Genomic DNA, 24,393 nt, shown 5'->3' on the forward strand with positions numbered 1-24,393 from the left:
AGCAAACAGTTTTCAAATCTTTAGAGGTTTAGTGAAGTAAAGCTGCATCTCTCCTTCAAACAGCGTTGCATATGGGTCTGTAAGCTTATCTGAATGTTTTTATTCAAGTAATGAATCTGGGATCCAGGTTGTAATGCCTCTGGGATCTAGGTTGTATTCACCTGTGACTGCACCATACTGGTGAGTTTTGCTTGCACGCAAGTGGTGGATACATGTGGTCCGTTCCCAATGGATTTAATCACTAGACTTCTAGGTCTGCTTCAGCCTAGACAGAGGCTCACCATAGCTGGATTAAGAACAAAAACAATTTTTAAGAATCCCAGTCCAAAACCACAATTTCCAAGGTATAACCTTCATTAACACTCCTCTGATTCCACTGGCTTTATAACCTCAATAATCTTTTTACTATTTGAAATAGATTTTAAATATGAAGCAACTAAGCTTCAGATTGGTTGAACTTGGTATCTAGAGATACTGAACATCAAAGAAGAATCATATCTTTCAGAAGAGTAGATGGATATGGTGCGTGATGAAAAATCATCTTGTTAACAAAGAATCCAATAAATAGTCACTTAATTCCCTTTGCCTGGCACCAATATCTAAAATTTGGGTCACTCACTGTCCCATTAGGGGTTGGGAAATTCTTCATGTTTAACCACATATCTGATTTCAGAAGCTAAAACCCAGCCTTGTCACAAGTCTAATAAGAATTTGCTCCTCAGTATAGTCAGTATAGCCTATAGGTAGGACATGTCCGGTGAATTGCAAAAGGAGGCAATGCTCTGATTGAAGCCCAACCCTCCAACAACCCTTCATTCATAGCACATTCATCAAAGATGCTGTGCTATATGAAGTGGGTTCTATTGCCTTTCTTCCTGAGGGAAGTAATATATCTTATTGGAAAAGGCAGAGTCTTAGAGTTAAGACCATCTGGATTTAAATCTCAGCTTTGCCACTTACCAGCTGTGTGACTTTGATCAAATCACATAATATTCGAGCCTGAGGTTTTTATGTTAAAAAATAACCATGTATATCTCATAAAATTTGTATGAGACTTAAAGCACATTTGCTGTAGTAGGTGCTTTGGAAATGTTAGTTACTTTTTAAAATTAGTAACAAAGACTCAATGATTTCACACCCTGAAAACTCTATTAAAACAGCCTCTTTACTTGCTATCCCCTTATCTGTCTTATTTTTCTTATTTATATTAACTTGATTGGGCTGGACTATGGACTGTGTGTTCAGTCATGTCTGACTCTTTGCAACCCCTTGGACTGTAGCCCACCAGGCTCCTGAGTCCATGGGATTTTCCAGGTAAGAATATTGGAGCAAGTTGCCATTTCCTACTCTAGAGGATCTTCCCAACCTAGGGATCCGACCCACATCTCTTGTGTCTGTTGCATCAGCAGGTGGGTTCTTTACCACTAATACCACCTGGGAAGGCCTTACATGATTACCTGTATGCAAATATATAAGCAGGCAGGGAATAAAAAAAGGCCATTCCAGACTCTAGAGTGTCCAAGGCTTCCCAGATGGCACTAATGGTGAAGAATCTGCCTGCCAATGCGTGAGATATAAGTTGGATCCCTGGGTTGAGGAGACTCCCTGGAGGGGGAAATGGCAACCGCTCCAGTATTCTTGCCTGGGAAATCCCATGGACAGAGATGCCTGTGGGCTACAGTCTGTGGGGTCACAGAGTCGAACATGACTGAGCAACAGAACAGAGTATCTAAGAAGAAGAACCCAGTTACTCACCATCACACCACTCTGCGTTAATCCCTTTACTTGCCTGGATATTTTATAGGATAGTTATCTGTTTAATTTATTTATTGCTTCTTATCATTATCAAGTTTGTTCCATGAGATTCAGGACCTTTGTATATCTTGAATATTATTATTATTGAAGAGGTGACAGAATCCAAAGATGAGAGAGGAGTGATCACATATCACAGTTCAGTTCAGTTCAGTTCAGTTCAGTCCCTCAGTCGTGTCCGACTCCTTGCAACCCCATGAATCGCAGCACGCCAGGCCTCCCTGTCCATCACCAACTCCTGCAGTCTACCCAAACCCATGCCCATTGAGTCGGTGATGCCATCCAGCCATCTCATCCTCGGTCGTCCCCTTCTCTTCCTGCCCCCAATCCCTCCCAGCATCAGGGTCTTTTCCAGTGAGTCAACTCTTCGCATGAGGTGGCCAAAGTGCTGGAGTTTTAGCTTCAGCACCAGTCCTTCCAATGAACACCCAGGACTGATCTCCTTTAGGATGGACTGGTTGGATCTCCTTGCAGTCCAAGAGACTCTCAAGAGTCTTCTCCAACACCACAGTTCAAAAGCATCAATTTTTCAGCGCTCAGCTTTCTTCACAGTCCAACTCTAACATCCATACATGACCACTGGAAAAACCATAGCCTTGAGTACTAGATAGAAAAGTAGAGTGTAGATTCAAGTCAAAAAAGAGATAGATAGCAAAAAGACATAGAGTGGTATTGACAGAATTGTATTCTCTGCCCCTAGAGCAGGAATATTCCGTTCTATATTGTCTATTGTGTATGTCTGTGCTTGTTGGATAAGGGGAGGTAAGAAGAGGGAGAGAGAAAGATATGTAGGTTGCTGGGATACAAGCTTAGTCATTCAGTCCTGTTGATTCTTTTGCTATCCCATGGACTGTAGCCAACCAGACTCCACTGTCCATGGGATTCTCCAGGCAAGAATACTGGAGTGGGTTGCCATTTCTTCCTTTAAGGCATCTTCCCAAACCAGGGATTGAATCTGAATCTCCTGCAACTCCTACATTGGCAGGCAGATTCTTTACCACTGTGCCACGTGGGAAACGCATCTGATCTGTAGGTTGAAAGTGAAAGTGAAAGTCACTCAGTCCTGTTAGACTCTTTGTGACCCCAAGGACTATACAGTCCATGAAATTCTCCAGGCCAAAATACTTGAGTGGAGAGCCTTTCCTTTCTCCAGGGGATCTTCCCAACCCAGGTCTCCCACATTGCAGGTGGATTCTTTATTGAGGCACAAAGGAAGCCCAACAATACTGGAGTGGGTAGCCTATCCCTTCTCCAGTGGATCGTCCCAAACAAGTAATTGAAACAGGGTCTCCTAAACTGCAAGTGGATTTTTTAACAACTGAGTTATCAGGGAACCCATCTGATCTGTAGGTTAGGGACCAGGGAATTGGTGAGAGCTCAATTTTTTTAAAAAAATCAAAAAATGGGCAGAAGATCTTATACATTTTTCCAGTGAAGACATGTAGATGGCCATAAGGCATATGAAAAGATCCTTAATATCACTAATTATCAGAGAAATGCAAATCAAAACTATAGTGAGGTATCATCTAATCCTAGTCAGAATGTCCATCATCAGAAAGTCTACAAATAATAAATGCTGCAAAGGGTTCAGAGAGAAGGAAATGCTCCAACACTGTTGGTGGGAATGTAAGTTGGTGTAGCTACTATGGAGAACAGTATGGGAACTTCTCAAAAAAACTAAAAGTAGAGTTACCATACGACCCTGCAATCTCATTCCTGGGCACATATCCAGAGAAAACCATAATTAAAAAGAGACATGCACTCCAATGTTCATAGCAGTACTGTTTACAATATCCAGGACATGGAAACAACCTAAATGTTGGTTGATAGATGAATGGAAAGAAGATGTCATATATATATTATATATGCACACACACAATGGAATATTACTCAGCCATAAAAATTAATGAAATAATACAATTTACAGCAACATGCATGAACCTAGAAATTATCATACAAGTCCTTCAATCAGAGAAACAAAAATATCATAGGGGAAAGAAATGCAAACAGGCAAAATGGTTGTCTGAGGAGACCTTACAAATAGCTGAGAAAAGAGGGAAGTGAAAAGTATAGAAGAAAAGGAAAGTATACCCATCTGAAGCCCAAGTTCCAAAGAATAGCAAGGAGAGATAAGAGAGCCTTCCTCAGTGATCAATGCAAAGAAATAGAGGAAAACAGTAGCATAGGAAAGACTAGAGATCTCTTCAAGAAAATTAGAAATACCAAGGGAACATTTCATGCAAAGATGGGTACAATAAAGGACAGAAATGATATGCACCTAACAGAAGCAGAAGATATTAAGAAGAGGTGGCAAGAATACACAGAGGAACTATACAGAAAAGATCTTAATGACCCAGATAACCATTATGGTGTGATCACTCACCTAGAGCCAGACATCCCGGAGTGCGAAGTCAAGTGGGCCCTAGGATACAGTACTGTGAACAAAGCTATTGGAGATGAGGAAATTCCAGCTGAGCTATTTCAAATCTTAAAAGATGATGCTGTGAAAGTGTTGCAGTCAATATGCTAGCAAATTTGGAAAACTCAGCAGTGGCCACAGAACTGGAAAAGGTCAGTTTTCATTCCAATCCCAAAGAAGGGCTATACCAAAGAATGTTCAAACAACTGCACAATTGCACTCATTTCACATGCTAGCACAGAAATGCTCAAAATCCTTCAATCTGGTCTAGTCTAGTCTTCAGTCTAGTCTTCTACGTGAACTGGGGACTTCCAGATGTAGAAGCTGGATTTAGAAAAGGCAGAGGAATTAGAGATCAAATTGTCAACATCTGCTAGATCATACAAAAAGCAAGAGAACTCCAGAAAAATATCTACTTCTGCTTCATTGACAATTCTAAAGCCTTTGACTGCGTGGATCACAACAAACTGTCAAAAATTCTTAAAGAGATGGGAATACCAGACCACCTTACCTGTCTCCTGAGAAACCTGTACACGGGTCAGGAAACAGCAGTTAGAACCAGACATGGAAGAACAGACTGGTTCCAAATTGGGAGAGGTTTTTCCAGTAGTCATGTATGGATGAGAGAGCTGGACCATTAAGAAGGCCAAGCACCAAAGGATTGATACTTTTGAACTGTAGTATTGGAGAAGACTCTTGAGAGTCCCTTGGACTGCAAGGAGATCAAACCAGTCCATCCTAAATGAAACCAACCCTGACTATTCATTGAAAGGACTGATGCTGAAACTGAAGTTCCAATACTTTGGCCACTTGATGCAAAATGGTGGCTCATTGGAAAAGACCCTGATGCTGGGAAAGATTGAAAGCAGGAGGAGAAGGGGATGACAGAGGACAAAACTGTTGGATGACATCATCGAGTCAATGGACATGAGTTTGAGCAAACTCTGGTAGATGGTGAAGGACAGGGAAGCCTAGTGTGCTGCAGTCCACAGGGTCACAGAGTCGAACACAACTGAGTGACTGAACAACTGCAATGACAATTGCTTATATGTGGAACTAAAAAGAAAAAGATGGTGCAAATTACCTTACATACGAAATAGTAGATCCATGGACACAGAAAACAAGCTTATACGTGTGTGTGATAAGTTGCTTCAGTCGTGTTTGACTCTTTGCAACCTTATTTATTTTTTGAAGTAACTATTGATAATTATTTTCGAACATAGAGATATGACTGCACTACTATCAATACATGTATTTCCTACTATCATACATATTAAGAAAAAAAAGTATTCTATGTTTGTTGGTACATGTTTAGTGTAGGAATCCCCCGTCAACAGTGGAATGGAGTAAGGTTATGAAATTTCTTTGATGTATTCAATCTATTTTATGCATCCATGCTTTAGCATAAAACTTGGAACTTAGGAGTTAATTTTAGACTATACTCCTAGTCCTTGGGGAAATTCTTACAGCTCAATGTGCTACAAGCATCACTAGGATGACTACTTCTAGCTATCTAGGAATTTGCATAATAATGACTATTTCTGAGTAACAGGCAGTATAAAATATTGGTTAAGCAGTGAACCCACACTATTTGGCTTTGAGTCCTAGCTCCTCCATTTACTACTAATATGACCCATTTTCTACCCATGTCAAGAGGAGATAGTCATAGTACTCACCTATGAGAGTTGATATGAGGATTAAAACAAATCAATAACATATTGTGTCAGAATGACAACTAGTATACCAAAAATGCTAAATAAGTGTTGTCTTATTTTCAAAAATGTTTAAGAATTATCAGCATTCTCCATGGTGTTCAAAAAATACTGGAAGATAAAAGAATTTGCTGGCCATTTACTTGGTTACTTTTGTAGAACTAAGAAATGGTGATGGTAGTATTCTGGGAAGCCCTACATACTATATATGAAGTTGTTAGACAGTGTGACATTACCAAGATATGATACCCTGCAGTGTACATAGTCAATTGGTCTATAGATGATCAAACCAAGAAAGCCAATATTACATTGGGCTAGATTAGTAGCTGTTAAATTCCTCAAAGAACTACCTATTTATTTCATAGTTGTATGAATCTTGCTTCAGATGTGATCATCCATTTCTTATACACTTATATCCATGTTACTTACACATTATGCATTAAGAGAAATAAACACAACATCAGGGTTATTACTCTAAAGGTATTATGTTACATTCTTTACACAGAAAAAGAAATCTTTGTGCTAAATTGCTTCAGTCATGTCTTGACTCTTTGTGACCTTATGGGCTGTAGCCCTCGAGGCTCATCTGTCCATGGAATTCTTCAGGCAAGAATACTGGAATGGGTTGCTGTGCCCTTCTCCAGGGCATCTTCCTGACCCAAGAGTGGGACCTTAGTCTCTTGCATCTCCTGCACTGGCAGGCAGATTCTTTACCACTGTTACACAAGAAGCTAAAAACAAACAACCTTTCAGAAGTTGTTGAATGACCAGTTTGTAACTGTACAATAGCAAACAAGTGGACAGAAGGATGACTATGTTTCCATGAAATAAGTTATAATATAATAGATTTATTATGACAGAAAAGTTGGAACTAAACAGATAACCCGAATATTGGAAACAGATCATTATTTTCATAACTACACTACTTGATTACCAGTAACCAATAGGGATGGGGCTACATCCTAGGTGTCAGATATATTAGACATATATTATCATCACGATAACTTTAACCCTTGCAATAATTGTTTGGTAGATGCTATTATTATCCTTGCCTTAGAGATGAAAATGGAAGAATCAGAGAAGGTTAAAAAATGATAACTTGCCAACATCACATGGATAGAAATTAGGGAAGCTGGGTCTTGACCCAGGACAGACTCATATAGAACCACCATTGCCCTAACATAGACCAGCTACTTCACAGTTTTGTTTTGTTTTTTTTAATTTTTATTTATTTATTTATTTTTTTGTCATACATTGATATGAATCAGCCATAGATTTACACGTATTCCCCATCCCGATCCCCCCTCCCACCTCCCTCTCCACCCGATTCCTCTGGGTCTTCCCAGTGCGCCAGGCCGGAGCACTTGTCTCATGCATCCCACCTGGGCTGGTGATCTGTTTCACCATAAATAGTATACATGCTGTTCTTTTGAAATATCCCACCCTCACCTTCTCCCACAGAGTTCAAAAGTCTGTTCTGTATTTCTGTGTCTCTTTTTCTGTTTTGCATATAGGGTTATCGTTACCATCTTTCTAAATTCCATATATATGTGTTAGTATGCTGTAATGTTCTTTATCTTTCTGGCTTACTTCACTCTGTATAAGGGGCTCCAGTTTCATCCGTCTCATTAGGACTGATTCAAATGAATTCTTTTTAATGGCTGAGTAATATTCCATGGTGTATATGTACCACAGCTTCCATATCCATTCATCTACTGATGGGCATCTAGGTTGCTTCCATGTCCTGGCTATTATAAACAGTGCTGCGATGAACATTGGGGTGCACGTGTCTCTTTCAGATCTGGTTTCCTCAGTGTGTATGCCCAGAAGTGGGATTGCTGGGTCATATGGCAGTTCTATTTCCAGTTTTTTAAGAAATCTCCACACTGTTCTCCATAGCGGCTGTACTAGTTTGCATTCCCACCAACAGTGTAAGAGGGTTCCCTTTTCTCCACACCCTCTCCAGCATTTATTGCTTGTAGACTTTTGGATAGCAGCCATCCTGACTGGCGAGTAATGGTACCTCATTGTGGTTTTGATTTGCATTTCTCTAATAATGAGTGATGTTGAGCATCTTTTCATGTGTTTGTTAGCCATCTGTATGTCTTCTTTGGAGAAATGTCTGTTTAGTTCTTTGGCCCATTTTTTGATTGGGTCATTTATTTTTCTGGAATTGAGCTGCAGGAGTTAGGGTTAACCCTATTTCCTCCTTTCCCCTTCACAGTTTATGAATCCCTCCTCATGTATTTTATCCCATTCCATCCTCACAATCAGTCTGCAAGTTAAGTATCATTTGAGTATGTAAGTTGCATAAAGTGACACAGGTGACAGTAACAAAGTTCAAATGGAACTATTCCTTGGAATCCCACACGCTCCCTTTCCATTGGAGTCTAGTCTAATAACTTGCCAGTTCTTGGAGGAGTTCATAAATTGATGAAGCACTGTTAGTTCCACAAGCAGTGATTGTATTGGGTTAGCCAAAAAGTTCATTCGGGTTTCTCCATATGCTATTACAGAAAGACTTTTTGTCCAACCCAATAGATGCAAAATAAAGATGATCAGCTAGTGAACAAATTGTGAAGAGTATACTTGGTTACACATTGGTCCTTGGGACTGTAAGCAAATGGATGTCATGTACACTTTCTTAACAGAAGCATTTTTGTAAATTCATGTTAGTTAATATTGTATAGTGTTATGGAAAAAAAAAAAAAAACACTGTTTCAGAGCCAAAAGACAAAGGCTCTAGGTTTCCCAGCTTTAGGAATTTCAACATCTAATAATTTCTTTCTTAATAAATAAGGGACAATGTATGAAACACTTACTTCAGAAAAATTATAAACATCAAATGAGATGATATATGATTTTAAACATATGGCATTCTTATACCATCAGATGTAAGATAAGTACCCAGTAAATACTTGGGGGATAAATAAATGAATATGTAAATAATATGTGAAACAGAATATAACTTGAAATGCATACATAGTATGTGTATATATAAAAATATATATACATATGAAGTGGAAGTCAAAGTTGCTCAGTTGTGTCCAACTCTTGGAGACATCATGGACTATACAGTCCATGGAATTCTCCAGGCCAGAATACTGGAGTGGGTGGCCTTCCCCTCTCCAATATGTATATGAGGTAACTGATAAAACACATGTGGTCATACTTTATTTATTTGTGTACCTGGCACAGAAAATTTCCTTTCATGGATTCTCAAATTTGTGTCTATAGAATTAAACCAGATTAAATCTATCTTATGCTTATGATTCTTTAATCCTTTGACTCACTGTCCTTGAATAAGCCCTAATGGGGAAAAATGTCACCTGGCAATTCGGTATAGAGACAGAAACACAAATGTATGTCACTTTGCCAGAATCAGGTCTCTTCCTATATTCCAATCACAGCCATTCATTCACTCTGTCTATATTGCAGACCTGCAGTGTGAAAGACACCCAGGCTACTCTTGATCTTTTGAGGAAGTCAAAGATCAATTAACCAACTCATCTCAGATTGCCCAGGTCTTCTGTTACTGTTGCCTCACATATCTCATAGTCCAATAGGAGGGGTAAGGCATGTATACAGAAATCATGTAAGGAAGTGTTGTGTGTCTTGAGATGACTATGGATAAGATGAACTGAGATTTCGCAAGTTGAAGAGATCACTACTTCAATTCCAAGAGTCCAGGGAGGACAGAGCATTTAAACTGAACCACAATAGCTTGATTTGTGCTTCTGAAGAATAAGCAGTATGAGGTAAAGTCTGAGGCAATGGTAGGAAGAGATGGGGACTTATATATAGCTGTTGAGCTTTGCTGAAGCCTGAAAAAAAAGAGGTGTGCACTCCAGAGACCGATTTGCTGAGGACTATAGTCCTTGTAAGATAGGGAACCTCGAGCTAAAAGCCAGGGAAATCCCAGGATGAGTTGCCCTTTCTCCTGTGCACCTAGGGAACACAGCCAATGACTGGTTGTAGAGGAGTTTTAGCTATTTGAAGGTACTTAGCTGTGACATATTAAAATTTTTTCAGTTGTTTGATGAAGTTTACATTTTTTAACTGCAATTCACTTTCATTATTTCAAGCTGTATCTATCTTTTAAAGGTGTATTCATTCTCTCCTTTTCTCTCTCTCCCTTCCACCTTTACTTCAGCACTTTCAAGGGCTAACCTTCATTTCCTGTCATCAGGATCATATGAAGGCATATTGATGTAGCTCTAGCTTCCTCTACAAGAGAGAGAGCTCAGCAAATTAGGTATCAAGTTCAACCACAGAATTTGTAATTGGAGAACTGAGTTCAGATCTCTTTACTCGGTTTGACCTTGAGCAAGCCCCTGTCTCCCTGAGCCTCAGATTCTTTGTCTTTATGATTAAATATAAGATATTAAACTTTAGAAAATGTTATGCAGGTAAATATCTACTCAAAAGTGCCCAAATATATCCCGAAAATAAATGCAAGATTGAGACTAAGAAGGAAATTTGTACACTAGGTGTCAAGACAGTCAGCAGAGTTAGAAGATCCACACATGACTGTGGCAAGGATAGACAGAGGGTCTGAGAGTGGACTTACCTGCTGAACATCCACACCTGCATAGGAGAAACAATACAAATCTTTGCAAAGGTAATAGAGAAACTCATCAGCAACTGATGGCAGCTGCCATAGATTCAAGGACATGGTGCCTCAAAACAGTGATATTTAGACTGTCCCTCTCTCTCTTATTTGGGACTGCAACTGTGTACTGCATTGACCACCGGGGATGGGACCTAGGTGCAGCCTCTTTGATAAGTAGTTTTAAAAATGTCTTCTTGTGAATGTAGCAAAAATAGAGGAAGCACATAAAACAAAGTTCTATTAAATAAACTATAATGCAACCACCTAGTAAAACTACTATCCAGATTAGGAGTTAGAACTTTGTTAGCCATGCTGAGACTTTCTGATGTCCCGTCCTAAACACAGTCCCCTTCCTCCCCCTAAAGAGTAACCACCCTCTTGACTTTTTTTGGTAATCCTTTTCTTACTTCTATTTATCATTTTATCACCCAAATTATTTGCATATACAAAATATAGTTTAGTAATGTCAGTTTATAAAGTGTGTTTAAGTGTCTTTATAGACTTCATAGCTATCGTATCTCCCTACTCTTCCTCCCCTCCTCTCTTTCTCTCAGAAACTGAAATATGTATTTATGTTGTTACCCACAATCTGAATTTGGATGAGTGCATCCCTGTGGCATAATTTAACATACTTCTTGGTCTTCTACATTCCATGTGATTTGCTCACTTTGGGAAAAACTTGCTTTTGGAAAGGTGTCATTTTCTTCTAGGTATTCTAACTAGGTATTCTAACTTCTTTCTAACTAGGTATACAATATCTAGTTATTTCCTATGTGTATGCATGAGTGTGTCATGTCAGCAGCCATTAATTCTTAGTACTAGGTCCATTAAATAATTAAGGGCTACATGGCGTGGGCATGTTCTATCATTCCTTGGTGTTCACTGGCATAATTCTATAATGAAAATTATTTCTTTCATGTACTATTTAGTCAAGTAGTACAGTTTGGTGACCCAGACGGTAAAGAATCCACCTGCAAAGGAGGAAGCCCAGGTTCCATCCCTGGGTCAGGAAAATCCCCTGGAGAAGGGAATGGCAATCCACTCTAGTATTCTAGCCTGGAGAATTCCATGGACAGAGAATACTGGCTGGCTACAGTCCATGGAGTCGCAAAGGGTTGGACACGACTGAGCAACTAACACACACTCACATGGTTTATATAGGAAAAGCAAGAGAAATGCTGGATTCCTTTTTTTCAGTTACTTCTCACCTAGCCCTCTGGTATATCAGCCCAGATCTTGATGAAAATGACTCTTATTTTGAATATCACTGCATTTGAGGGGAGTAAGCTAACATACATTAAAGGCAATTAAAATAAATAACTATATCTTGAAATATATACTCAACATATTTTTTATACTTTGATGAATCTTTTAATACTATTTGATAAGTTAAATTGTTATTAATAATAAGTATTATATACTATTATTATATATTACCATATGTTATTAAATATCTATTCTCTGCTTATTTTAACCCATAATATCCCATATTATTACTGTCCAAGACAGATAATATCTAATCCATTCGCCTTGTTAAAGCATTGTTTGGATTAACTCACTTGTCACTGTCTGCTTCAAACTTATACTCTAATACGAGATTTCACAGTTCAGTCATTGGAAAAAAATCTAACACTCATTCTCTATTGAAATTTAGAGAATTTTAGAATCATAGCTCTCCTTTTTTATAAATCGCCTTTCAATTTTGGAAGAAGAACCTATTAGGAGCAAAAGATAGACTCTTCGAAGGTACCAGAGTCAAGAGCATTGTTTGATAAGTGAAGGAAGAAGCTACACTTGCTTCCTGAGAAAGATATTAAATAACAGAAATAGAAATGAATAAAGAAAACAGTCAAGAAAAATTGCTGAAAGAATAACTCTAATTTGAAATTTCTTACTTCATTGTTCATTCTTTACTTTTCTATGATGAAGAAAATATTTTTTAAGGCTGTGATTGTTTCAATTTTCTTTACAAACCAACTACAAAATATTATAAGAAAGGTCCAGTAAGCAACCATAGCTTCAATAATTGTTTTCTACTTAGCTTTCAAAACCTTTTGCACAATAAAGACTTTTATCAGTAGAGGAAAAAAAGCATTTTCATTCATAGATGAGTGAACCATCCTTGCCTTATTGCATTCTAATTCCTTGATTTGACTTTTCTTTTTTTTTTTTTTTCTTCTTTTTTTTTCTTTTTTTTTTTTTCCGATTTGACTTTTCAAAGGAAGGAATTTAAACATCTGAGAGTCATTAGTTTTATCTCAACTCGGCAGTATAGAATTCTTCAAAAAATAGTCAACATTTGCTTTGAGTATGTAATCTCTTGAATAAGAATACTTCATGGGAAGTGGTATAGAGACTCAAAGAATATTAAACTTTAAAAAGCATCTAACAATAAATGCTGGAGAGGGTGTGGAGAAAAGGGAACCCTCTTACACTGTTGGTGGGAATGCAAACTAGTACAGCCGCTATGGAAAACAGTGTGGAGATTTCTTAAAAAACTGGAAATAGAACTGCCATATGACCCAGCAATCCCACTTCTGGGCATACACACTGAGGAAACCAGATCTGAAAGAGACACGTGCACCCCAGTGTTCATCGCAGCACTGTTTATAATAGCCAGGACATGGAAGCAACCTAGATGCCCATCAGCAGATGAATGGATAAGGAAGCTGTGGTACATATACACCATGGAATATTACTCAGCCATTAAAAAGAATTCATTTGAACCAGTCCTAATGAGATGGATGAAGCTGGAGCCCCTTATACAGAGTGAAGTAAGCCAGAAAGATAAAGAACATTACAGCATACTAACACATATATATGGAATTTAGAAAGGTGATAACGATAACCCTATATGCAAAACAGAAAAAGAGACACAGAAATACAGAACAGACTTTTGAACTTTGTGGGAGAATGTGAGGGTGGGATATTTCAAAAGAACAGCATGTATACTATCTATGGTGAAACAGATCACCAGCCCAGGTGGGATGCATGAGACAGGTGCTCGGGCCTGGTGCACTGGGAAGACCCAGAGGAATCGGGTGGAGAGGGAGGTGGGAGGGGGGATCGGGATTGGGAATACATGTAAATCCATGGCTGATTCATATCAATGTATGACAAAACCCACTGGAAAAAAAAAAATAATAAAAAAAAAATTCAAAAAAAAGCATCTAACATATATATTTTACAATTGCACCTAAGGAGGTTGCATGTGTTTGTGACCACCGTTGACTTTCATAAAGGTTTCCCTCAAATACTTCCTTGATTATATATCCTTTTCAAGGAATCAAAATAATTAATATTTCCTACAAGTGGTTTCTAATTTACAGGAAGTCCTGGTAAACTTTGTTCACAAGCTGGTCCTCAATTATGATGCTGCTTCGTGTGGTTCTCTTAGCTTGGCTTTCATCCAGGCTGTTAGGTGAAATTAGGCCCAGAAAATCGGATTATTACATCCCAAGGGAAATGACTGATAAGCAGCAGATGATTGCTCATCTCCTGGCTCCTTGCTGGTGTTGAGGTGTTGCTAGTTACGAAGCCAATTTGTTAACAATTAGTACTCATTAGAATCATTTCCTGTTATCGATTCTAAACATTTGACAAAGCACTTTTAGGAAATTGGACCCCCAAAAGTAGCTATCCATAAGAGTTGAGCAATTAAAAGTCTTCAGGATCCAATGTAATTCCTAACCAGAGTCATCAGTTTCCAAGTAATTATTTTTCCTTTGAAACCCACCTGCTATCCTGTCCAGTTTAAAGATGTGCTGGTACAAGGACATACTTCTTAATTAGCAGAGGTTGTGGATAACTCAGTATAGAAACAAAAGGAATTTTCTTTTATTATTATTATCTGCTTTAGCTATTTGTAGTATATCTTTAAGGGAAAAAAAAATGACAGCTTGCAATGCCACATATATATTGTGAGTGTGTGAAATTAAATGCATTACTTCTATTATCTAAGCATCTAAGCTTAGTTTTTATTTCTGTGTTCACCTTTGTATTTTATGAACTCTAAATATAGAATCATAAATGGAGTCATTGTGCATTACATTAGAATTTAAATATTACCAGTGTCAGCTTTCTGAAATATTATATATGACTTTAATAAAATTAGCATAAATACTATATGCATTTGAAATTTTTCTCAGAAAGGGCATTGTATTTATCTAATTTTTAAATATAGATCTGCATGTATTATAAGGCTGCAAATTTATAGTCAATGGATATACCCTATATCTAATTAGGATATTTATTATCTGTACAAGTATATCTACTAATACTTGCTTAAATGTTCTTTATTTAGACTAAGAAAATATGCCTTATTTCCTCCCTCTTAAGTAATGGCTTTACATGTGAACTATTCAGTTATTTTTGTAGGATTAGAATTAAGATTCTGAATGACACCCCCATATTCTATTCCTCGCCCACATCATTCCCCAAATTTTCCTTTGCCTCTGTTTATTTCATAAATTTAAATAATTGCTCCTATTCATCTTCCCTTACACTTAATAATGCTAAAAATATTTTTTCTAATTGTGGCAAAACATGAAGATGTGAATTAAGTATAATATTTCTGTTTCTGAATTTCTTATTCCCATATTAAAAGCTTACGCCTATGGAGAAATTAAGTGTATGTTCTTTGAAATGCCCTAAGCTCAACCCCTCTATCCTTAATAAACAGAGATGGTATTGACACAAGTGAATTTTGTTTAACCACACTATATTTGCTTCTTAATTAGTGAATATTCATCTGTCATCAGCAGCAGCTATGACACCCCTCCCTGCTAACATGTTCTGTCATAAATAATCAATGAGGCACTATTAATATTCATGAGCTGGAATCTGTGTAGTCATGTGCAGTGATGCAGAGACAGGGGGAGTGTTGCCATGAACTGACTGGAAACTCTGTGTGTGTATCCGTGAGTGCAAGATACTTAGAGCAAGCGAAGAAGAGCATGCTGCCACACACCACCCTGGCTTGTGCTTCCAGCTCACAGCGGTCTGTCTGTGTTTCTGGACTGAAGTGACTGATGAGACACAGTAGTCAAGTCTGGAGGGTGATTCCCTTTCAGTTCACTTGCCTCTCAGTTCTGGGGAAATTAGAAGATTTGCTCGCTCTCTCTGCTTCTTAGAATGGGCTGCAATTTGTGCACTTTTCAGAAAAGAGAGGAACACTACAAACTGCTCTATGAAGTTTCCCAGGTGAGTGCAGGGTCTGTTACCAGCAACTAAACAGCCAGGCTTTGTGTTTGTCTGAAAAATGGTCAAGGAACTATGGCTAGCTTTATTTTTTCTTTCTGTAGATTTCAGAATTAAGGGCAGCCTTGCGAGCTGGGGGCTTTTTATTTTGGTTTGGGGTGGCAGTTTTCAGCTTCCTTGCCACTCCCCCTTCAGATGACTTCCTGTGGGATTCTTTTTAACATTTTTTTGTATCTACTGCCAAGATGTCAATCAAGTAAAAGGAGTAACACTGAGATCCATGTCTGTAATATTTTGAAACCCCTCTTTCATTTTGGAATAACGTTGACATTTGAAAATCAAATGTATCATTGTCTGCATAAATATTGGGATTTAATAGGTCTGTGAGCTCAGTTATTTTGAATAGACAGGAAAAGTTTCTTGCCAAATCTTGTTAGTCAGAGGAATTATTTGATTAATTTGGAATTTGTGCTTTGGTTTAAGAGGAAGACCTGGTATATTTGTATTTTATGAAAAAAGTACTTGCTCTGTCTTGGCTTAAAAAAAGGAGATAAAGGAATTTTCTTATCACTTGTACTTGGATTCTTTTTATTATTTTGTGTCTGTTTTAGCCCTCAAAATTAATTTCAAAAGCTTATTACAATATTTGTATTGTAATAAAAAGGGAAAATCTGTGTCCCTTTTCAGATGTCTCTTTAATGTATATCTGAGGGCTTTTTAGAATAAAAATAAGAAAATGATATTCAAGCCTTCAGAGTTTTCACAGAGTTCTATTAATTCACCATTTTATTTAGGCAGGATTCTCTGGGGGTATATGAAGTCCAAATTTCTTGTCTGGCAAAATAAAGTTTATTTCTCCCTTCTGGTTTGTCCCAGATGTGACATGCTGCTACTTTTGTTTTTAGATGATATTGCTGAGGAAAGACAATGTTTGGGATGTTGGCGGTCTATGGGCACAGCAGTAGCCAAGTGCCCACTGCCTACTGGTTCCCTCAGACTTGCCCCTAACGTGATTCATTTCACAGTGGGCTAATTACAAAGTGGATTTGCTACACATGAAACAGCCTCCTCAGTTGCAATGTTAATGCACATTTTCATGGTAATGTGATCAGAGGCTCATTAGCCAGTTTCCAAAATGATCCTCTGCATTAATTAAATATAAAAATGACTCCTTTATCACCGTAGAGAGGAAAAAGAAGATTAACATTGTTAATTACACCAGGGGCAATACCTTTTGCTTCGGTTTTTGTTTTTCTTTTTAACTATAAACTTGCAAACCCAGGCTAGAATCATCTTCATTCCTAGATAAGCTTTCATTTGCTTCAACTCATGAAAACAGTCTCTAGGTGGAACACTTCCCTTTAGTTTGGTTTGTTGGAGTTTGAGTTCTACTATTGTTTTTCTTTAGGTGGTGGAGGAGCAGGGGAGTGGATTAATCAATCTATTATTTTTCTGAATTACTATATTGACATAAAAGTATAATATGAAGGAAGAGGTAGGTGGCATCCTACCTGATTTTGCCTGGGTTAAGCTGTTTATCTTCTGCTAAGAAATCAAGCCAGATTTCTGCATCCAGAAAGGATGACTGTGTTTGTTAAGGAGGCTTTGTTATAGGATTTTAAAGTGCTTGTCTGTGAGTTTTGCTTTTAAGTGCTTCCTAAATCTTGAGAAAATAGACAAGTCATACTTTCTATTGCCTCTACCTGTATTCCTTCATATATTTATTTTATTTTCTCTTCTCCTGAGTTGCAGTACTTACGATCTTTAATAAAGAGGGTGAAAATGAAGTATTAGCTTCCATTTAACGGGCTTTTATTAGATAAGTTAAAACTCCAGCTTAAAGATCTTGTGTGTGTTTTCCAAGGGGAGCCCTCCTACAGTTTGTCCCTAGCTTTGTGCTCTATTTTACTGAGTTAATGGAATAGATAAGATATCAAAGGAAACCAGTGATAGGCTCATATAATACACTGGAGCCCCATGTGGTGCTGCAAACTAGTTTCTATTTTTATTTGGAGTAGTGGCAGCCCAGAGCACACGTGAGAGTGAATATGTTCATAACCAGGTGTTCACGAGGGTACACATGGCTGCCCCCAGAACAGAGGATACTATTTACAAAAGTGACTGGGGATTGGAAACCTGCGTATTTCTAACTGGTATATTAAAAGCAAATTAGCTCACACAAACATCAACACCTGATGGTCCAAATCATTTATAGACTTGTAATTCTTAAATCACCTGATTTATTGTTCATTTTGTTACTTTATTTCTTAAAAGCTAAAGCAAATTAAAGTTTATTAGGGGTGTGAAAATTTAAGACTAGCGATGAATACTACATACATGACCAAAACGATTATTTCTCTGTAATAGAGTCATTATGACAATGAACTTTTCCCCATTTTCTCTCTATAATTCTAGATTTTGCTGTCTGATAACATGGGCCACATAGAATTCAGTTTCAGATTTGTAACCACAGTAAACAAAAATAAATGTTCTCACTGAGGAGTCTAGAGAAATAATCAGAATAATGTACATAGGTGTGAGGTGTGGTCAAGTTTAAATTCGGTTAATGTTTTTTGTTCATACAGAGGAGCTAGGACTTTCAGCAGATGTAAGAAAGGAAATGTTGCCTCGAGAAAATTATTTTCATCTGAAGTTGGGCCAGTCCAGCTTCAGTATGAAAACAGATGCAAGAATCTAGGGTTTGTGTAGATCTAGTAACCTTCACACCAAGCAATTTTCATGCATCTATTAACTTTATATGTGTCAGGGACACAATTGTTATCTGCAGTGATTTATTCAAAGTAGGTTATTTATTAACCTATTAAGAATTAATAAGTGGCCAATTTGCACAATGCCATTCTATTGACACAGATTAAATTGCCTGTTTTGTATTAATCTGATTGAATGGCCAGGTGGACCAAGAGAGCTACAGTAGCTTGTTAGACATTTATGACCTAAAAACAGATTTATTTCTGAGGGAGATTTTATGGTAATACCTAACTTTGTTGAGTTCTTAGTTTAACTTTTCATACATAAATTGAATGTAACTTTTTGATTGATTAAATAATGCAAATGATCAATGGAATGTTTATTGGTATTGAATAATGTGAAAATGTGAGCAGATATGGACTAGTTTGGCACAACTAGAAGGCCTCCTCCATGCACCCATGAATTACTCTCCTAAGCTGAAACAGAACCTGCATTGATAGTGACAATAGCTACAGTACTGACCGCAGCTAACAGTGGGCACTTGCTTTATTCTAGGTACTGTGCTGGGCGCTGTTTCCCTAAGCACTGTCTCATTTAATCCTCACAAAATCCCAACAAGAAGTTATAGGATAGCATCCCCTGATTTTTAAATATGTTTGTCTCATTTGTTCTACAGTGAGTTCTTCAATCTTGTGTAATCTCCCTTCTCTAGTGGCTGTCCCCTATTCCTCACAAATTTATTTTGTTTCATACCATATAAACCCAACTTGTAATGTCAACCTCTTTACCTAAATACCATCCTTTCCCCCATAGTCCTCAGCGCTAGTGAAGGTCTCACCATATTTCTTGCTATCAGTGAAACTCAAAAATACTGAATTAAAATAGGCACTTCCTCATCCACAATGAACTTCTGGTTATTTTATTTCTACACATTCTGCTGCATCAATCCCTGCCTTCCCACAATCACAGTTCCTTTTGTTAACTGTCTGTGATGTCATGGTAACAACTTTCCACTTAGAATTTGGCAATGTGTCAGTCTACTCTGATTGTGTTGCTAAAGCCATATTTCTAGAAAGTATTGAGTGGCTTGCAATTAATATACAATGCAGTAACTCTTCTCATTCCAATACATTCAAGGACCTCCTAAGTTGGCACTAGGTTCCTTTCTGGCTTTCTCTTTCACTGATCTTCCCCCCCGCCCCCAATGCAATTTATAATCTATCTAGACCAATGATTTTACTTTTCTCTCCAAGTTGATATCCAGACTTAGACCCTTGTAACTGAGTTCTCTTCTTTCAGCCTCGATGGATGCCCCCTCCATCCCACCACTATCTATCTTCTTCCATCACTAGCTATTCAAATCTTGCCCCTTTGGCTTTAGTATCTCTTTGGGCAGAGAGTTTTTTGTGGTTATTATTTTTTTTTAATCTATATCTTCCCATCTTGGAACTCTCATAGCATTTTGCTTGCACTATTTTGAGTTTCTTTCTTTTTTATATGTTCTTCTGTCTGGTATTATAGCCAAGTGTGTGTAACTGACTTGTGTGTTCCTGGAATGCAGGTTAGAGGCTTGACTGTCCTTTAACCCCCACGCTGCCAGCAGACACTCACTGAGTTCCACCATGCTGCCCTGAATGACTCAGCCTCTCCCCATCAACAGCCTCTGGTGAAGGACCACATCACTCTTTCTTCCCCTCTGCCCCACACTTAGCAGCTGACTAAGCCAGGAACAGTCACCTAGTACATGAATTTGAGGGTACAATTAGGTCAATTACTTTTTTCAGTCTCAGAAATTTATTTTGCGAAACAGGCCATGATTAAAGGGATTAGAATGCAGAAGGAGAAATAGAAAGAGAGGAGGGCTTAAGTAGATTGGCGAGCTTGAGGGTCTGTGTTTCACCAGATCTACAAAGACCAAATATGCTGACAGAATCAGAAAAACCTGAGAAATAAAGCACATGACTCATGAGAAAGAGAAAAGAATAAACAGCAGGTCTGCAGAGTGGCCTAATTTCCCCAGTTTCAGGACATTTCTATAACAGATTCTCCATTTATTTTAATTTTCTCAAATGCGTCTATTCTTTGCAGTCAGAGGAATAAACGAGGACACATCACAATAATGTCTTACCTTTGTCAACTACTCAGCAGCTGCCTTAAACTCTAGCTGTTCAGTTCAATAAACTATTTTCAGTAAGCTTTGATTGCCTGATATGTGCCTAGTCCTCATCTTTTCCATGTCGGGATTCAACGACAGATGTGGCAGTCCTTGCATTTGAGAAGCATGCACTATGGTAGTAGAAGAAAAACACATAAGCAGAGAATTTTCACGTGGTGTGATAAGTGAACATGTTGAATTAAGAGAGATGTTGGCAGACTTCTAGAGGAGTACACAGGAACTCGACAGGGAGGATTGGAGGTTTGGGAGAGGGGGATGATAAGGGAGAGGAAAGCAAAGAAATGGAAGGGTAAAGAAGTCCATGGAGGTGGCAAACAAGTGCTGGGTGTGAATGGACCTGGAGGAGGGGAGCTACAAGGGACGAGTGTTACTTAAACCTCAAATGGCAGGCAGGCTTCAGACCATGGCCTGAGATGTGGGCCAGATCAGATTTTGGAGAGTAGCCCGTGTCCCAGGATTTTGTCTGTTGGTTTGTTTTTAAAGAGGGAGAATTCACCCTGATAGGAGTTAAGAGTGTAGACTTGGCTGTGGTGTGTATCTGGGGACATTGGGCTTGACTACTGCAGCAAGACTACAATTGAGACTGATTTGGAGGCTGTTGCAAAGAGTTCGATCGGAGAAGGCAATGGCAACCCACTCCAGTACTCTTGCCTTGAAAATCCCGTGGACGGAGGAGCCTGGTGGGCTGCAGTCCATGGGGTGGCGAGGAGTCGGACACGACTGGGCGACTTCACTTTCACTTTTCATTTTCATGCATTGGAGAAGGAAATGGGCACCCACTCCAGTGTTTTTGCCTGGAGAATCTCAGGGATGGGGGAGCCTGGTGGGCTGCCGTCTATGGGGTTGCACAGAGTCGGACACGACTGAAGCGACTTAGCAGCAGCAGCAGTGAAGAGTTCGATACTGCAAGAAATCATTTAAAAAACAAGGACAGGAATGAGGCACTGAGAAGGTAAATTCATTAGATTTCTGGCTTGTGAGACCAGGGAAGTCTTCTGAAATTTATAGAAAGAATAAATAAGAGAAGTAAGTAAGTTCTGGGAAGAGGAGAGAAGGCCATTGATTTCACCATGAGCCGTCCAAGAAATGCTTGCAGACAGTGAATATTCAAAGTAAAACTTGGTATATATGTGTTTAGTGGATGATATCACCCAAAAAGATGTGAAAAGTGAGGAGAAAAACTGAACAGTGAGGAGAGTTGTGAACCAAGAACATAAATTTGAGGAACACAAAAAGGAGAAGAAAGAAAAGGTGATAAAGTGAAATCGCTATAGCATGAGAATGAAGACCAGCAGAAAGTTGTGGGAGAAGCCAAGCAGAGAGGGTACTTTTAAAAAGAGCGGTCAACATTGTCAAACTGGTTAAGAACTGCAGTGTCTTTGGATTTGAAAATATTTGGTGTGCTACCTGGGTGCCTCTTCAGGAAGGACTTGCTGTCCCAGCTGTCTTATCTGCAGAGAGGCCCTCAGCCAAGGTTATTCCTCTCTCAGGACTCAACCCATCCAATGACAGATGGATGCAAGTGTACACGAGCCTGGGCATCTCAGCCTGAACTGGAACCCTCTGAAAGGCAACTCTAGTTCCAGAGCTCCCTGCAGCTGATGTTGAGCCTGCAGCCTAGTTTGGTTCTCCTTCTGCCCAATTCTGCTTCCATCTCCTCTTCCCTTCCACAAAAGGAATGCTGCTTAGAAAGCACCTTTCCCACTGAATTCTGTTCCTTGTTAGCTTCCTGGAGAACCTAACCTGGAGAGAGGTCAGTGGTGACCATTACAGAGCATCTTAATACAGAAATGTGGACAAAATTCAGAAAGTGGATTTTGGAATTTTTCAAGAGGACTATTTCTGAAGAATGGTAGTGAAAATTCCTTGCACAACAAGCTATCACTGTTTTGTATATTCATTTTATATGGATAGATTTTTACATAATGAATTTTCACAAGCCATCAACACTATTAAATGATTGGTTGTGCTGGTGGTTTAGTCACTCAGTTGTGTCTGACTCTTGTGAGCCAATGGACTGTAGCCCACTGAGCGTCTCTATCCATGGGATTTCCCAGGTAAGAATACTGGAGTAGGTTGCCATTTCCTTCTCCAGGGCATCTTCCTGATTCAGGGATCAAACCCATGTCTCCTGCATTGCAAGGTCATTCTTTATCATTGAGCCACCAGGGAAACCCATTCAATGATTAAGGGGAAAAAAATCCATAGTGTAGGGCCTCTTCTTGAGTACCTAGTGATTCAATTATTTTTTATTAAATGATTAAGAAAGATGAAAAAAAAATTAAATCACTAGATACTCAACAAGAGGCCCTAAACTATGGATCTATGAAGGATTCTGTTCTTGAAAAGTTTATAATTCGTGAAGGAAAGGTGAGCAGTTTGCCCAGAACAGGCTCTGTCTCAATCACTGTTTTCTGTTAGTCCATCTTGAGTATACACCATCAGAATTTTAGGTATTATTCTTTTCTTAAAATTTTTATAGAGTATAGTTGATTTACAATTTTATGTTAATTTTGGGTGTGTGGCAAAGTGACTCAGTTATACATATCCATATATCCACTCTTTTCTTATATTCTTTCCCCACATAGGCCATTATAGAATATTGAGTAGAGTTCCCTGTGCTATATGTCAGGTTCTTGTTAGTTATCTATTTTATATATAGTAGTGTGTAAACGTCAATCCCAGTCTCCCTATTTATCCCTTCCCATTTTATCCCCAGTAATCATGTTTGTTTTCTACATCTGTGACTCTATTTCTATTTTGTAAATAAGTTAATTTGTATGCTTTTAAAAGATTCTTCATATAAGCAATATTATACAATATTTGTCTTTCTGTGTCTGACATTTCACTAAGTATGATAATCTCTTGGCCCGTCCATATTGCTGTAAATGGTATTATTTCATTCACTTTTGGCTGAGTAATATTCCACTGTATATAACAAATCTTCTGTATCCATTCCTCTGTCAATGGACATTAGTTTACTTCCATGTCCTGGCTATTGTAAATAGTGCTGCAATGAATGCTGGAGTACATGTACCTTTTCAAATTATGGTTTTCTCTGGGCATATGCCCAGGACTGAGGTTGCTGAGTCATATGGTAGCTCTATTTTTAAATTTTTAAGGAACCTCCATACTGTTCTCCATAGTGACCATACCAATTTACATTCTTACCAATAGTATAGGAGGGTTCCCTTTTACTCTCATGCACTCAAGCATTTATTGCTTATAGATCTTTTGATGATGGCCATTCTGATTGGTATAGGGTGATACCTCATCATAGTTTTGATTTGCAGTTAGTGATGTTGAGCAGATATCTTTTTGTGTGCTTTTTGGCCGTGTGTACGTCTTCTTTGGAGAAATGTCTAGTTAGATTTTCTGCCCCATTTTTTTTTTGGGGGGGGGTTATTGTTTATATTGAGTTGTGTGAGCTCTTTGTATATTTTAGAGATTAATCCCTTGCCAGTTGCTTGGTTGCAAATATTTTCTCATATTCTGATGGCTTCCTTTTTGTTTTGTTTATGGTTTCCTTTGCTTTGCAAAAGCTTTCAAGTTTAATTAGATTCCATTTGTTTATTTTTATTTTTATTTTCACTACTCTAGGAGGTGGATCAAAAAAGATCCTGCTGTGAATTATGTCAAAGAGTGTTCTGCCTATGTTTTTCTCTAAGAGTTTTATAGTGGCTGGCATTGCACTTAAGTCTTTAATCCATTTTGAGTTTATTTTTGTGTGGTGTTAGGGAGTGTTCTGATTTCA

The 24,393-nt window shown here is 38.3% G+C and overlaps 1 protein-coding gene across 4 annotated transcripts in view; it reads left to right on the plus strand.

The window, feature by feature from the left end:
• The window catches only part of PDZRN4 (PDZ domain containing ring finger 4), a 410,946-nt gene that overhangs the window by 245,278 nt on the left and 141,275 nt on the right, over positions 1 to 24,393 (plus strand). Inside the window, exon 1 of one of the 4 annotated variants that reach the window (XM_043446190.1) lies at positions 14,768 to 15,757. The exons of the other annotated variants lie outside the window; for them this stretch is intronic. Within the exon in view, the coding sequence (XP_043302125.1) occupies positions 15,689 to 15,757 (69 nt within the window). The 5' untranslated portion in view covers positions 14,768 to 15,688. Of the gene's footprint in view, positions 1 to 14,767; positions 15,758 to 24,393 lie in introns of those variants that run through there. 4 annotated transcript variants of the gene reach the window in all.

The sequence above is a fragment of the Cervus canadensis genome, chromosome 25 (genome assembly GCF_019320065.1).
Source record: "Cervus canadensis isolate Bull #8, Minnesota chromosome 25, ASM1932006v1, whole genome shotgun sequence".
NCBI classification, from domain to species: domain Eukaryota; kingdom Metazoa; phylum Chordata; class Mammalia; order Artiodactyla; family Cervidae; genus Cervus; species Cervus canadensis.